The sequence below is a fragment of the Etheostoma cragini genome, chromosome 6 (assembly GCF_013103735.1).
Source record: "Etheostoma cragini isolate CJK2018 chromosome 6, CSU_Ecrag_1.0, whole genome shotgun sequence".
Taxonomy (NCBI): domain Eukaryota; kingdom Metazoa; phylum Chordata; class Actinopteri; order Perciformes; family Percidae; genus Etheostoma; species Etheostoma cragini.
In genome coordinates, this window is record NC_048412.1 from 15,341,094 (window position 1) to 15,357,160 (window position 16,067).

General features: G+C 39.8%; 2 protein-coding genes across 3 annotated transcripts; both read right to left on the reverse strand.

The window, feature by feature from the left end:
* Positions 1-4,822: 4,822 nt before the first annotated feature.
* snx10b (sorting nexin 10b) lies at positions 4,823-6,943 on the reverse strand. The gene is made up of 6 exons (XM_034874425.1): positions 6,462-6,943; positions 6,269-6,369; positions 6,038-6,139; positions 5,664-5,873; positions 5,237-5,424; positions 4,823-4,840 (listed from the first exon to the last, which is right to left on the reverse strand). Exons 1-5 carry the CDS (start codon positions 6,552-6,554, stop codon positions 5,295-5,297), a joined length of 636 nt encoding a protein of 211 aa, XP_034730316.1. The 5' UTR covers positions 6,555-6,943; the 3' UTR covers positions 4,823-4,840; positions 5,237-5,294.
* Positions 6,944-7,120: 177 nt separating this feature from the next.
* On the reverse strand, positions 7,121-10,971 carry cbx3b (chromobox homolog 3b). Of its 2 annotated transcripts, none has more exons than XM_034874423.1 (5): positions 10,651-10,971; positions 10,113-10,256; positions 9,860-10,016; positions 9,133-9,278; positions 7,121-8,258 (listed from the first exon to the last, which is right to left on the reverse strand). In XM_034874423.1, the coding sequence occupies exons 1-5, from the start codon at positions 10,962-10,964 to the stop codon at positions 8,138-8,140; spliced, it is 882 nt and encodes a 293-aa protein (XP_034730314.1). In that variant the 5' UTR covers positions 10,965-10,971; the 3' UTR covers positions 7,121-8,137. The 2 variants fall into 2 exon arrangements, with proteins under 2 accessions (XP_034730314.1, XP_034730315.1); XM_034874424.1 differs by having other exon boundaries at positions 8,091-8,258; positions 10,636-10,897.
* Between the last annotated feature and the right edge of the window lie 5,096 nt (positions 10,972-16,067).

The following is a 16,067-nucleotide window of genomic DNA, read 5'->3' on the forward strand; positions in this document are numbered from 1 at the left end:
CCCCCCCCCCCCCCAGCACTGTAAATGTGGGGCTTTTGGGGGTGCAGCACCCCCGGTGGTGGCTGCAGCCCCAACAGCTTTCACGTGGAAATAACCTAAACTCATAAACAAAGTCTGCAAAGAGCCACAGAGCATTTGGGTCAGTCTTATGCTTTTTCCAACTATGTAGCCTATTTGATGGAAAGTAAATTATACAAACTAACCCGCCTCACACACGTAATCAAACCTCCAAGTTGGTTAGATTCTTACGGGAATGCTAACGTTTGTTTGTTTTTAGCAATAAAGCTAACAACAGTAAACTTTAATGGATGGTCGATAATGGATAAAATATGGACAACAAGACTATCAATACTTGATCTAAGAGTATGGATTTATTGTACACAAGTCCCTGAAAAGAAGCTGATGTTCCAGACTGGATAGAAAAGATGTTGTAGGCTACAGGCTACGATCTCCCCGGGGACAGGGCAGCATTGGAACGATGGCACAGCTGTTAGCTTTAAGAGAAAGACGAAGGTAAGGAGCTATACCATCAATAAACTGCGCATGTTGTTCTAGTGTGACAGTAGCCTAAAGTGACCAGATGTTCTAATTTCTCTGAAGATTAGATTTTAGGCCTTTTATTTCCTCAGGACAGATGAAGAATGAAAGTGGAGAGTGGGGGAGGGAAAATGAAATGCAGCAAAGGGCCGCAGGTCGGAGTCGAACCAGCGGCCGCTGCGTCGTTTGTTTCTGTAATAAACTGATATGTAGACATAGCCTACTTGTAAAATTAGGAAATTATATTCCAACCTTTTTTCGGATTAAATGAATGCATTAACCTAAAAACTTAAATTATATGAAAAAAATACTAATATAAAACCATTTGTAGCCTTAATATTGGATATTAGCCTATTAATAAAACGTAAAGACAAAGATATATATTTATAGAAGCTGAGTAGCACAAAGCACAATTCTTGCTATAAACAGGACAGTGGAATATTCTCACAAGTCTGTGGGGCGTCATAAGAGAACGACGCGATTGAGACGTCAACTCTGTTAGGCTTACCCATCTTTTTTTCTGACACTTTGCTCAAAATAGCAATGCTATGTGTTATTAGAATTGGAAATAGAAAATGCCTTTCTACAGGGCCCAGAAGTTTGTGCTACGTCCCTGTCTGTTTTTACAGTATGCATATAAAGAATGTTTATCATGGGTTAAATAGTCTTTGGGAAAATATACATCCAAACAAGGTATTTTAACTCAAGGTTCTTCGTTCTGTTTGTATGCTCCAATGGAAACATGTCTGGTATTACACAAAATATTTTTACAGGAAATTATAAAGCACTGATCCTAATTTCCCTGTTCCCCCTCAAGCCCATGTGTTCAAGGCAGAGGAGCTTGGTTTCACGTCAATCACGTCTGTAATTGCTACATTCGTGCACCAAAAGGCGACAGCATGTGGAGAGGAAATCTTAGGTATAGACCATGCAGAACCTAAGAAATGCACCAGGGCTGTTGGGTTTGAAGAATGATTGGTTGGCTCTTAAATCAGCTAATTTCCATCCGTGACAATTAAGTGACAGAGAAAAAATGTTTCAGCCTTGAGAAAAAAGTATTTCCCCTCCAAATAGAGGCAGGTGTTAGGATATAGAGTTGGCTTTTACACATACACACACACACACACACACATACACGCACATACACATACGCAAAGATACAAGGACAGATGTAATGTCCGAAAATCCTTTTTTGTCCATCAGGTTTTGGAATTTTGGTGGCCCTCAGTAAATCAGAGCACAGTATTGGTATGCAGTGTTGGAGACCTTAAAAAAAAGAGTCAAGGTTATGTTATTAACAGTTCATTGAACCCGAGACTTCTTGATCATTTACTTTGCTCCTTCACTTGCCTCTTGTGAATGTGATTGTCCCGCTGTATAACAACACATCAATATCTCCAGCCTGTGCTGTTATCAACTGTTGGTGTACAACAATGGCATCATTCCTTTAGGTCTCATCCCATATCTATTTGCGCTGCAGCTAGGCTATACTGATATTGACTAATCCTGGTTCTACCGAGTTGCAGGAAAGAGAGATTTAATAGCTCAAGTGGTGTTGAACTCCTATTGCTACTAATGGATTCTGTATAATGTGGCACTTAAAATGCATGAGCAGCCTCTGATTTATCTGTAATTTGCCTCCATTGGAGCATATCTCCCTCAATACTTCCATTTGTTTTTGGCTCTGTGCAGTCTTCTCAGTAAACAAACCCTGATTGGGATTTCATATTGTTGCATTCTAGTTTGACAATTTGGTTCTTTCCAAAACATAAAATGGATTTTTTTGCTTTTTGTGATTCTGTTTTAATTACACAACAGAGGGAATGCTAAGTCAAGCATGAGATCACCGACATGAGGTGGTGTTTATTTGAGCTGTCGCTGCAGAAAGACATGCTGACTTGGTCAGAGGCAGATGGGCACCTCCCAGAAGGGCCATTTTAGTTTCTTTTATCGTCTGCTGTTTTATGTGTCAAACAGTTATCATACTTATTTGATTAAACTGAGCTAAAGCATTTGTGGTAAGAACTAAAACCTTATTTTGGTCTTGTAGTTTTTAGAGTAATTGTGGTTATGTCAAGCTAAAAACCCACCCTGTAAACAGAGTAATTTTACTCGCTCCCTATGTTTTCACTCCATTTGATTTCGAAGTCTCGCAACATGGAGCAGGGAGCTCTTAGCCAATCGATCTGTTGGGTTTAAATGTGTCAGTGTTGTGGCAGCAGAGCTGCACTGACAGGCGAGGCTACAGAGGCTCAAGGTTAACAGCCAGTAGACCAGAGTCACAGACCGTTATAAGGAGTCAATACTCCTGGTCACAAGTCTCCCAACACACCACTCTCATAAAGTGCTTAAATTACTGGAAATTTGTATAATTTATTTATTAAGTTAGTTATTTAAGTTTTTGTGGAAAACTTGTTTCCCAACATAAAGGCCTTCTCAGCCTTCTCTGAGCCACCAGGAATAAGATTCTGTTGAAGAAATGCTGAAGCCTATATTTATTACCAGCAGCAAAAGCAACACTGGTTTTGCTTTCTCCGTGTGTGTGTGTGTGTGTGTGTGTGTGTGTGTGTGTGTGTGTGTGTGTGTGTGTGTGTGTGTGTGTGTGTGTGTGTGTGTGTGTGTGTGTGTGTGTGTGTGTGTGTGTGTGTGTGTGTGTGTGTGCGTGCGCTACCACAGAAAAGGATTTGAGTACTTTACAAACTTTCCGTCTTTGACCCAATTTTGCGTTGTGGCTGGTGTGATCTCTAGTTTCTTTATGCATTTATTTGGTGGCCTAAGAATATAAAATAAAATATATTTAGTCTATGGACTACATCTATTTGGAATCGGCTTAGGAAGTATCCATGATGTGCAGGTTTTTAATTGTAGAATTTAACTCTTTAACTTACAAAAATAGGCTGGGCAATATATCGATGTTGTATCGATATTGCAATATGAGACTAGATATCGTCTTGGATTTTGGATATATCATAATATCGTAATATGGTAAGTGTTGTCTTTACCTGTTTTACAAGCTGCATTACAGTAAAGTTTTGTAATTTTCTGATCTTACCAGACTGTTCTTGCTGCTATATTATTTAATTTACCCACAAAGTCATTAAATCATTTCTGGAGAATATTTATAGAAAATCACATTGTATAAATAACATTTAGTTAAAGCACCAATAGTCAACCATACAATATTGTTGCAATATCGACATTGAGGTATTTGGTCAAGAATATTGTGATATTTGATTTTCTCTATTATTCTCTTTCTCTCGCCCAGTCCTATTTCAAACATTTCAGTTACTTCTTTAAAGACACGCCAACAAAGCCTTAAAATGAATTCATAAAAAACACATCAGTGGTAGAATTGTTTTTGTTAGATTGAGTGGTAAGAAAGGTATGGCTTTCCATGTGTGTAAAAATAACCTTAAAGTGTGCATAACCCTCCTTTCGCCTCCCTTCCAATTTGAGTTAGTGGGTTTTCCTACTGTCCAAACCCAGAGCAGGTCTTAGGTCCTGTCACTCTGTTCTCTGCAACACAAGTCTTTTGTCTGCTCTGAATTTATTATACATATCACAACCGCTGCAGAGAGACAAAGCTAATTTAATTGGCTGTGCAGATAAGTCAGCCTGTCGCCACTCTGTTTAGTGGTCATTACCTCGGCATAAGCATGGTGCTGCTCACTGTTGAAGCACATGTATTTATGTACATGAATTCAGCATACACACACGCATGCATGTGGAAATGTGACCTTAATGAACCGGCTCATATAAGTATGAAGGGAGAGAGAGAGAGAGACAGATATAAAAGGTGGCTTGTCAGTGCAGCTGGCATTTTGTTCAGCAGAGAGCAATGTAGCCTCTCTACCTGGTGGCCGCGTCAGACAGGAGCGAGTCCATTGGGATCCCACAGGACCTCCTAGCAGCCACACACCTGACAGGGGGGCTGTCAGAAAACTCTGCAGAGACCCTATTATACGTCATGCTGCTAAGCACTGCAGTGACCACCAGATGACAAGCTTCCACCTTACACTTTATTAGAAGAGGGAGTTTAACCACAGAGAGAGACATTAGGCTGTCACTGCTTAAAATATTGCATTGTTATTTGCACATATCTGGCAAAAATACACCTTGTGAATGACCATAACCACTGATGAACGTTAGGCGTGTTTATAAAATGAATATGATCAGGTACAGCATATGTTCATTAGATAAATTAATATACAAACAGATTGATGTAACAACACTGCCATCTTCAGGGAAATGATTGCTACAACTTCATAGCTGTGCAGACAGAACAGAGCAGTATCATGGGGTAAGAGGTAGGCTTGCATGATAAATCGTTATAAAATTGCAATCTTGATTCCCCATTGTTCAAGATTTAACTTTTAAATAACTTTTTTAATTCTCATTTAATATCACAAGCCGACTGCATCACAAACGCTTCTACTTTCTTCTGTGAGTTTTAAACATAGACTGTCTAAAAAAGGTTTTTAAGCGCTCCCAAACACTGCAATGCTCTCCCTTCTCTGCATTGAAGCCTCTGTGTGTTACAGGTGTTACAGATGCCTGAATAAAGTTTTAAGTTACCTGAAAGTGCCATGCAATAAACATTACACTTCGTGAGAAAAAATATGTGGGAGAAAACCAAGATATCAATTCTAAGCTAAAAAAACGTGATTCATATTTTTCCCCGAGTCGTGCAGGCCTAGTAAGAGGCACATTTCTTCTTCATAGTTCCAAACATTTGAGCCGATGCTATGATGATATTTTTATGTAGATCCACATAAGCAGCTGAGGGTTTCCTCCTGGCTGGTTCCCATGAGATCAAGTGAAGATGTACTCTCTGTTTTGTTTTTTGCAAAATCTTTAATCCGAAGCTCTGGATCTCTGCACTCTGAGCTGAAATGACAGACACAAGAACAGGGGATGGAAAGTGAATAACATTTTATAATGAGGCAGAAGCAGTCCTCATATTAACTGTCCTGGAAAATGCATTAGTCAGTGTATACTTAAAAAACTTATTTTGCCATACTGCTGACAAAGCAAATACACAACTAACTCTATTGTTAGAGGTAAAAGGCTTTCCTAATGATTTTTTTGGAGTGGAGGAAAAACTCCAAAGTGTGACATTACAATACCTGTCTGAGTCAGAGTTACAGGACATGCTGAGGTCCTTCTGCAGATCCTCATCAGAGTGGAATCGCCTCAGGCCACAGTGCTGGACCGCCTGGGTCACAGAGTAGTGGGTCCTTCCAGCAGCACAGGCTTCCATCTTGGACGGGCTTAGCTGTGACTGCAGGAAGAGATGCAGGCAACTGTCGGACAACAACATAGGACTCTGGAGGATCCTGGAAAATAAGGAGAATAAGGACAGTAAACAAAATAGATTGTTGTGAACAGTCCATTGTATTACTTGTTAATATGAGAAGAGCAGTCATGTGTCACAGTGTTTCTGGAAACTGGGATTTATGTCAAAGTTCATGTGTTTATTATTATGTGGAATCATTCTTACTGTTCCAAAAACATCTGGAGCCCTTTCATTCGTTCAGTGATCTGCTGGGCGCTGTTCAGGCTGAAGAAAGGGTTCTTTGGGGGCAGCTCTGGTAGCTGTAACCTGCAAAAGATACAAATACACCCTAAAGATGACAGGAACCACAGTGCAGATAACTTTTACCATGACAGCTGAAATATGTGTTCTTTTTTTGCTCAAATTGTCAGTTCAAAATGCAGTAAATGAACTTACATTAGTTGTGAATTTGCTTGTAGCTTCTGCCTGAGCCATACAAACTCACTGTACCTCCTTCTCACACTTGAGATCTTCTTGGTGAAGCACACGCTGTTTGTCTAAAACAGGACACAAGTGGGACACACGTTACAGTCAGCTCCAGTATTTGACTGAAAAGGTTTAAAGAACTTCCTTTTATCATTGTACTTACCTGTAAACAAATTTCATAGTCTATGTAGGCATGCCAAAAGTCATTCTTTCGTATCCGTGGGTCCCGCACCCAAACACTGATAACTTGCTGCATTGAGAGGGCAAGAGACGCTGAAAAACTGAACTGAATGCATTATGAAAAATGGGAAGTGTTTTTATTTTAGAGATTTAGAGGAAGTGCAATGACCAACACAATTAGAATCAGCATTGGAAAATCCCACCAAATATCCTTTTTTACTTAGGACAAAAACAATTTTTTTAAGGCTGTACGAGTATTTTAAGGTGCAGAATTCAACTTCTGACATTTTAAAGGTGTGAGTTTATGAAACTTATTAAAATCACAATTACTGGATAACTTTGGACTTACCATAATAACAGTGTTGTCCGTTTGTTTTCTCATAATCAAAATATTCTTGTTTGAATCTCAGTAACGTAAATTCAGTCAGATCATGCTGTGCTTAGCATTGTCTCAGTGCCTTTTATTCAACTTATATTGTCCTGGGGCAAAGGTTTGAAAATAAAGTCACAAGACTGAAATAGGCTCATCCTCATAATCAGTTAAAACACATCCTTTGCTACTGATCCTTTGTTGGATTGATGTTCCTGCCACATGATTTATCATGTGACAAATGTGACAGTAAAACACTTCAAGATAAACGCTTCACAAAAAAACTTTCTTTATTCACAGAGACTTCACAGATCCATGGTCAACAGTTACAGTAATTTTGTAGCAGGTGTGTTTTAGGAGGTTCAGCTGAGTGTCCCATAGTAGTCATGGGAGATATGTAGAGTCAGGATAGTGCCATCAGGATACAAATATCAAGTACACAGACCTGTATAAATACTGGAAGACAATGCCCCGCGTAATTGGACCGTCTTGTATCTAAAGTGCTACTTTTTTACATTTTTGTGTTAATCACAATAGATTTACTTTAGAAATATTATGACCTTTTGATTCATTCTGCCAGGACTTCACTTTGTGTGATTACCAAATACTACATACATCTTTTAAACTCCATAATAATCTGGTTAGAATTCAATAGAGATGAGGAGAAGAAAATATTTGGTACTTAGCAGCTAATATGAAATATGGGGAAATTTCTGGTGGGCAACATTTCTAAATATTTGACATCAAACACAAGGAGACACAGTACAAGTGCTCTAACTAAAAGCTATATGGACTGGAGGTTCGGGTGGATAGCAGGTAGTTCACTCTGCCTACACAGTGTTGCTATAAAAGATAGAAATCATACACTAAACAACCAAGATGGAAAACAAGACTAGAAATAATAAAATTACTCTACAACAATAAAAACAAAACATGTCCACAGTGATTGTGTCTGCTTACGCAAGACCTAAGCTGCTACAAGTCAGTCTGACTTTAAGTCAGCTGCTCTACACAGAGGTTAGTTTTAGTCTCCATCACAGTCTCCACAAAGGCACAAAGACCTCGTTGAGCACCACGGGACTGAGAGCACTTAAAATCTTTCCCTGCAGAGGATGTTGCACCTGCCAGAATCTGAAACCCCTTCCTGCGGTGTAATTTCACACAGTGTGCCTCTAATGTCAGCTGAAGGAGGGACACTCGATGAAGGTTAAACTAAGCTTCAGGTGAGAGCACTGCTGTTTATCAGTTTGCCTCTGTACACAACCCACGCACACACACACACACACACTTCACTGCTCCTCTTCTCCGCAGTGCCAGGTCAGCTTCTGCTCATAGAAGTTGATGACCACCTGGGGACACCTGGCGCTGGCTTCGCGCGCCGGCAGTAGGGCCACATCGTCAGAGTTCTTCCTGTGGGGAAAGAAACACACAGGAGAAGGAGACCATTAAGATGGCGGCCTCCTAATTTTAATGTGTCAGCGGCAGCACACACTCAGTTATTGAAACAGTTATTGTGATGAGGAAAGGCTAAGGGGACTGAGTCACATCAGTCACTCTATGGTTTTGGAATATCCAACGACACTTAAAGGGGAAGTACATATATTAATACTTCATTTGATTAAAGTTAAGGGATTCACGACAGATATTTAAATATTTACTTGTTTCTGGTCAATTGTTTTGTATCCATTTGTATTTCCTTTTACTCTATTTTAATATGTTTTCATTATTGAATTGTGTTTTAAATTTTGTTCTAAAGCATCTCTTTGCCTTATGTAAAGCTCTTTGAATTACCTGTGTGTGAGAAAGATGCCAATAAATAAACAAACAAGTAAACCTGCCTTGCCTTATATGGATCAAGCTCCAAAACACTAGATTCTCCACTTCCCATAAGGCCACTTAAAGCACGATTTCATCAGCCGGAATTCAGACCAACAAGAAAGACACTGTGTTTGTGGGACGTGCCGTTTCTTTATCATCGTAGCATGCTCTCCATAATCAGTTCATCTGAGGATGACCATTTTGTCAAGTGGTCACGATGTTGTCTAACTTTGTCTCCTTAGTTAATGATGTGTTCACACAACATGATGACATTATAACTGCATACCTACAAAACGACAAAACACCCTCATACACCCGACACCAAATGCTTTATCATCCTTTCTGTAGATTGAACATATAGATTGCAACTTTAAATATGAACAACTTTCTTTTACCATATTTCAAACATTTACCCGAGCCCTGGCGTTTATGAAAGGACAGAGAAAAGAGGAAGCAGTGGAATTACCATTTGACGAGGAACATAAGCTCTCCCTGTCTGTCTGTAGAGCCGATGATGCATTCAGGCTCGAGGTAAGTGCTGAGGTTAGTGGGGGAGTCTGACTGCTTGTCATTTGGCTCGCTGTTGCTTTGCTGCTGAGACTGCATGAAGGACTGCAAAGAGAATGACAAAGGAAAAAGGTGCAGCAGTTAGAAGAAACCACAAAGACAACATCCGCATTCGAATACCGCCCGCTTCTTCTTTTTCTTTACTGTAAATGGGCATTGTGAAAAAAAGGACATTTTATTGCTTTCACTTCACATGGGCATTGCGGAACTAGCCACCTTCACACAACATTCAGTTTCATATTAAATCCTAAAACTCTCAAAAAACTAGTAGCAAAATGTGCCAACATGGGCAGATAATTTTACTCAATTTCAGTGCAGCTTCTTTTTCCTTCCTGAACTTTTTGTTTTAAAAGAACTGAAGGATATTGTCAAAGGGCAGGTTCAAACCCATGACCTCTGCTTCAAGGCATAAACCTCAAAGTACATGTGCACCTGCTATACCACTAAACCAACCCTGGCCACATGACTTCCTGAAGTTTTGGGTGTAAGACCCCACATAAAAAGCATTCTAATAATATGTTGTTGTTTCTTCTTTTTATACGGATTTAGGTACGGAAGTGCTGTGAATAACATGGAAACAACATCAAAATGAAGACACTCCGCCACTGCATTTCTCACATACTCACAATTTCCGTCTCCTGCTCTGTCATTTCTTCTTTTGGAATTAACTCTTGTTCGCTGTGCTCTTCCTCATTCACCTCAGAGTAATGTGTGTTTCTCAGGAACTCTTCAATGAGTTCAGGACAGTCCAGATTGTCCTCAGGTTCCCATGTGTTTTCTGCACTGTAAATACATCAGAGGGAGGAGACAATACTTTTAAATATGATGCATAAACAAAACAAAAAAATCACGCATTATTAGCAAGGACATTTCACTCACTCAGTGAAACCTTTCCACTTCAGGAAGTACTCCACTCTTCCATTAAAGATTCTGCGGAGAATTATTTTTTCTACCACAAACTCCTGGACAACTGTAGGCGTCTCCTCGGTCTTCCGCTGTTTGGCAGTCTGCTTCTTTCTCATCCTGCCATGAATGAGAGAGAAAATAACGACAGACAGCTTGTATTAATGCCAAACCCTAATAAAGTCTCGATTTGTTTTTTTGTTGTAAAAACTCCAGAGTGATGTTAGCTTGGACATTTGCAGAAAATGGCAGTGGTGAGTACTCGGCTGTGCCCTTCAGACAAGGATCCATACATTTATTCTAGCGCTCCACCTGCTGTTTCTTTCGGGAGCACGTTATAAATAAATAGGTATCTAAACGCAACACGTTAGTATCTACAAACACACGCGTATTAGTGGATTCAAACTGTTTAGTTTTAATTATATTGTGCAAACAGCAGCCTAAAAATCCAAGTGTGGAAACGTGCTATCAGACGCTACACTGAACAATATGCACGTACGCTTTCGGTGTTTACTTAATCTCTGCGGACAGCCTGCTGCGGTGCTGCTCGGCTCTGTGTGGAGCACGTCGCTGGAAACTACATGCACACAGCGCCGTCGATGCTGCTTTGTGCGCAAATGTGTCGGTCGGTGTGTTTACATGAGCGAAACAACTTTTCATGAATGACTTAAAATTAAAGATGGCCGTGGATGCTCGGAGGAAGTGGTTGCCAAGGGAAAAGGTCATGCCAGTAAAACCGGGAGGAGACGACGGGGACGCGAACACTGCCGACCAATCAGAGAGCAGTCCGTTCCCAATCCAGAGGGCCGTAACAGCCCTGCCACCCATGGGCGTCAGCTGGGTATGGCAAAGGCTCAGTGCACTTGTCTTGCTCGGATTATGGACTGGTTGAAGGTTTTAGGTTCGTTGATCTTTTTGATCATTGTCAATAGAAGCAGATCATGAATTTGAATTTATTTGGAGGCTATGTGCAAGGAAAAAAATCTCATAGTGTAAGCAGATTTATTTATGCCCAAACATTAAAAAAAAAAGCTAAACCTTATTAGAAATCTGCATTTAGAAATATAATCAATATTAGTGCCTGATATTAGATGCAAGGGCATTCAAATTTATATTATTTTTACAATATATTTACAATAGGCTAAATTAACATTTAAAGTACAACTTTAGGTTAGCTTACTCGCACAGTATTTCATTAATACTTTACAATTCTATTGTACTATATTTTAAAGGAAAATAGAATTGTTCTATTACTTTTTAATCACTTTTTATTTCACCGCTGTAGTTGTTAGTTACTTTTCAGCCAAGGATTTAACAGAAACAAATGAGGAAAATAAAGTATACGTGATACATTTTCATCGATTCAATTATCCATTAAAGTAGTTAAAATCAGTACCGTCTTTAACAACATGAAAATGCAGCTTTGATGCATCAATTATAATATTCCAAAAGTATAAATGATGGAAATACTGTTATGCAGAATGGTGCAACTTTTCCTAATATTGTTGAGAACCTTTATTTTTAATACTTTAATAATTTACTTTAAGTACATTTTGTTAGGCTACAAATACTTAAAGTTAATTAAACTTCTGGATGCAGGACCTTTACCTGAATATAGTAATAAAGTAATTTGTACTGTAGTATTTCTACTTTACTACAGAAAATATCAATGTAAGCACATTGTTTTTCACAGAGGAGATCTTTTCTCCACAAGCTCCTAAACTGCACTGAGAAGACCACAGAAAAATACCCTCTGGAGGATTTGATTGACAGCTCCCTTTTAGCCAATGGGAAACCCCAAAGCTGCTGATTCGCCAAGAAAGCACCACTAACAGGTCTTTTTCCCACCAGTTAGTCCACACAGTTTTGCAGCACACCACTGGGGGACGCTGTCTGTTTGTATTAGACTGCCAGGTTTAGCTCCTGCACCCGAGTCAACTAATGAGAATGGATTTATGCTGGAAAGCTCACAGCAAAAGGCAGCAGAACAAAGGGTTTTGCTAGTAGATGGACTCACATTGGAGCTGCCTCTGATGTACAGTTGATTCTGATACCATTTCATCCTGAAGGCAGGATTATACAACATTGGGCACATTTGTTCATGAAATGTACTCGTGAATTTACTGCAACAGCATTGTAGGAATGTAACACAGAAACAGGGATGCCTACAGTCCTACAGTCTGTCTCAATCCTGAGAATTAAAACCTTAGTTTTCAGTGAGAAATCAGTGAGGAGGCCTTGGGCATGTGTTTAAAAGTGTTTTTGGAAAAAAATGTTTGACAGACACCTGCAAGGATGGTGAATTCGGTGTTAATCTTATCCAGAAAAGGAGATTTTTGCTGATAGTCTCAGAGGGGATGGTCACAGGACACAGGTCTTATGCAGGTTGTAAATCAATGTTTGGTCATTTGAACCTGCCACATGCACCCCATTCAGCTCCCAGTGCTATGAATTCTCAACATAGGCGATAGACTGTTGGTATGATAATCAGGAACTGCAAGCTCTCTATTGATAAAGCCAAGCTGGTGAGCTGCTGTTTTCTTCTGTGATGAATCCTTAACACTGTGTTGAAAATGTTCTCAACAATGAAACTTGTTCTGTCTTTGCTCACAGCAGCTCTCACTTTGAATGGACAGCTTTTTCCACGCTAACTTATAAGTCATTAGAAAAACTTTCCTCGTCTTCTGAACTGTGACGAGCCGCCACAGTTTAGGTAATCCGTTGCATCCCAGTATGATCATTTCTTCAAATGTTCAGCTGGTGCCAGAGCTTTGTTTTTGGCAACAAGTGACCTTTTGTAAAGGTTATATGAGTTGTCTTTATTAACAGTTCATTGTAATTTATAAGCTGTTTTTATTTATACAGTCTTCCAAGTCTGCAGTTGTGTTAATAAGTTGTTAATATATGGATTGTGGTTTAGATGTTTTGAGGGGAAGTTGTTGAATGGTCCATTGAAGGAGTGTCTCTGCCAATTTAAGTTAAAGAGACAGAACATCTGTCATGCTGGAGGAGGGTATACACCAGCCAGACTTTAACAGGGGACCCAAAACATTGTTCTCATTAACTTATAGCTGAGCATATATAATATGTGTATTTTATACATATATTTATAGTATTCTTTTTTTTGAAGAACCAGGTTATTTTCAGAACTAGGTCAACCATACATTACATATTTATGTATGTTGGGCAGCAGAATGCTTTGTCCGTAAGTAGACCCAGAATGTGTTGGTTATCTGCCGTATGAACTGCTGTTGCCCTATGACCCCTTCCTGTCGGCTCTTTCGCTGTTTTAGTAGTAGTTGCTATAGTAACCGAACAGCTAATAGGGATGAGCTGTCGCTGCAGGCTGTAATGCATGCAGTGAAGTCCTGTCTGGATTTACTGCTCAGCTACAGTATGTATCCCGTTGAGTTATCTTAACCAAACTCTGGAAAGTCAGTGGGTTATTTCAGTTGCGCAACACAACTTGGCTGCGTTCAGAAACACAGGACTATAATTTCTACATTCATAACTTTTTAAAGATGTTCTTTTTATAGTGCATTTTCACCTTTTAATGGTTATAACTGACAGGAAATATGACAGGAAAAGGGGTATAAGATGCAACAAATGTCTGGAAGTGAACCAGTGACTGAATTTACAATTACTATAATACAAATCTGTATCATCTGTTTTTAACTATTACAGAACCATGAAAACATTTAAATAACACCCTGGATTGTAGGAGTTGGAAATTAGGAGAATTAGAGAAATATTTGAGAACATCATATCTTGAATGTGTTTATAGCCTAAATGACTTAACAACAAGCAATACCGGAGTGATTTGAACCTGAGATTGACCGGGGTACTAAAAATGAAATGCAGATGTTGATGAAATGACATGCTCAAGTGTAGCCTACAGGGTGAAAAGATATATCACGTTGCGTTGTCATCCCTTAAATCTGCTCAGTTCTCTCCCAGACGAGAACATTCCTGGGGCCCACTGTGAATGCAGCCCTCATACAGATGGGCCTTGAGAGCCACCCTGTCAGAGCAGAAATGAGTCCAGATGGCTGGATCCTGCTGTGAGGGTCTGTGGATGGAGTGAGTAGTAGTCTGTGTAGCTCAGGCCAAGCTTGACTGGACACTTTTCACACTGAGGGCCCCTGGCGTTCCCTCAGCACCACCTCCAGGCTCTCGGGTTACAGCAAGGGCAAAGACATTCACATCATCCCTGTTATTCTTCATGAGCATTAATCTGGTTGTATAACGAGCAAAGAAACAGTTATTTTGATGGTTGGTCTGGGGGGAAAGTGATTTACAGGAGCTCACGACTGGCACCAGCTATATTGCCGATGCAGGCACCCTCAGCACCTTCATCAGCTTCACACGCTGTCTTCAGATCACATTCAGAGTCACACACTGAATCAATCTGGGCCTGGTGCGATGGGCTCCACTGCAGTTTATGTCCTCTGCATGAATGCAGCAGCAGCAGAGAGAAAAGTCACATCTCATGAGTAACAGAGGACGTGGGACGACAGACCACCTGGGTTTGCTTGCGGAAATCTGTTTCCTGTTTCAGAACACTCATACTGCCCCAAGATACTTTCCTGTGTGTTATTTTATACCTTGTTCTGAGAGTTTGGAGGGCTTGAGGGGGGGAGGGGGTAGTGATTGCTATGCTTTGAGTCTATAGTTTCTGGTGATAAATACAGTAGGAATCTATCCCCACAGTATTTGTTCCACTACAGATTTCCGTTTGCAAACCATACATGTGTGTGCAGTGAAGTAACCACTTTGTATTGTATTTGCTGCTTTAAGCTCTCTCTCTCTCTCTTTGTATCTCTCTCTCTCTTTCTCTCTTACACATATACACTATATATAAAGCACTCTAAAACTGCACCACCTTACCACCTCCCCAAGTACAGTACTTGCCATTTTGGGAAGGTCACTTATTTGAAGTAGATAGTAATGTTTTTAATCCAAAAAAAGAATTGTATCATTGTATCATTCGTTTAGATAATGATATGTATCATTATCTAAACACCTTAATGCCAAGAATCCATACCAGAGGTTCTTTATGTATTCTTGTGGAGAACATTCCTCTTTATACTCTGTGTAATATGGATGTAGTACTATACATTTGACTTTATAGTGCTGTTAATCTAACTGCATCAGAACTGAATTAATACATTTTTCATGTAATGTGAATAAGAAATAGTATGTTTTCCCCAGTATCAGAAAGTCAAGTTTAATTGTTAGCTAAGCTAAAGAAGACGTTTTAGACATTGGAGATGGTTTTGTTGCTAGAGTAAACAAGTGGTGACTTCATCCCATGTCCCTCTTGGCTGGGGGTTTCCGCTTTACAACATGGAGCCCATCAGATCCTGTAACACTCTGATTGACAGGTGAATGGCGCCAAAGACAAGCAGCCCCCAGCCCCCCCAGGGGCCAATGTGGCACAAAGTGAATGGATAAGAGTGGGAGGGAGAAAGATTGCCTTTGAACCTAAAAAGACTATTTTCCCCTTCTTCTATTTCTCCTTTTCTCCCAGTCTCTCTGTGTGCCATTCTCCTCACTTTTCTTTCTTTTCTCAGTGTGGGTGTTTTGTTCTTGTGAGTTTTGTGGCTGGTGGAACTCGTTGACTTGGGGCAAAATAAAATGCAAGGAAAGTTCAATTAAGTCTTTTCAGAGGGACATGGAGGAATGTGTCAGTCAGCTCACAGGCCCGAATTTGTCAGGGTGGTTTTAGAGAGAAAACGTAAGTATACACCCCTTTGATTGTCATGACACTAACATTGCGTTGCATATCTACATTTTTAATGACTTTCAAATTTAAATTTAAGCTAGATGTTAGCTGGATGTTAGGGATTAATAAGCCCACGCCCTACGTTTCTTGTCATTTCATCACTTTTAAGAAAACGTATTTTAAAATGCTGCTGCTTTTCACAACAA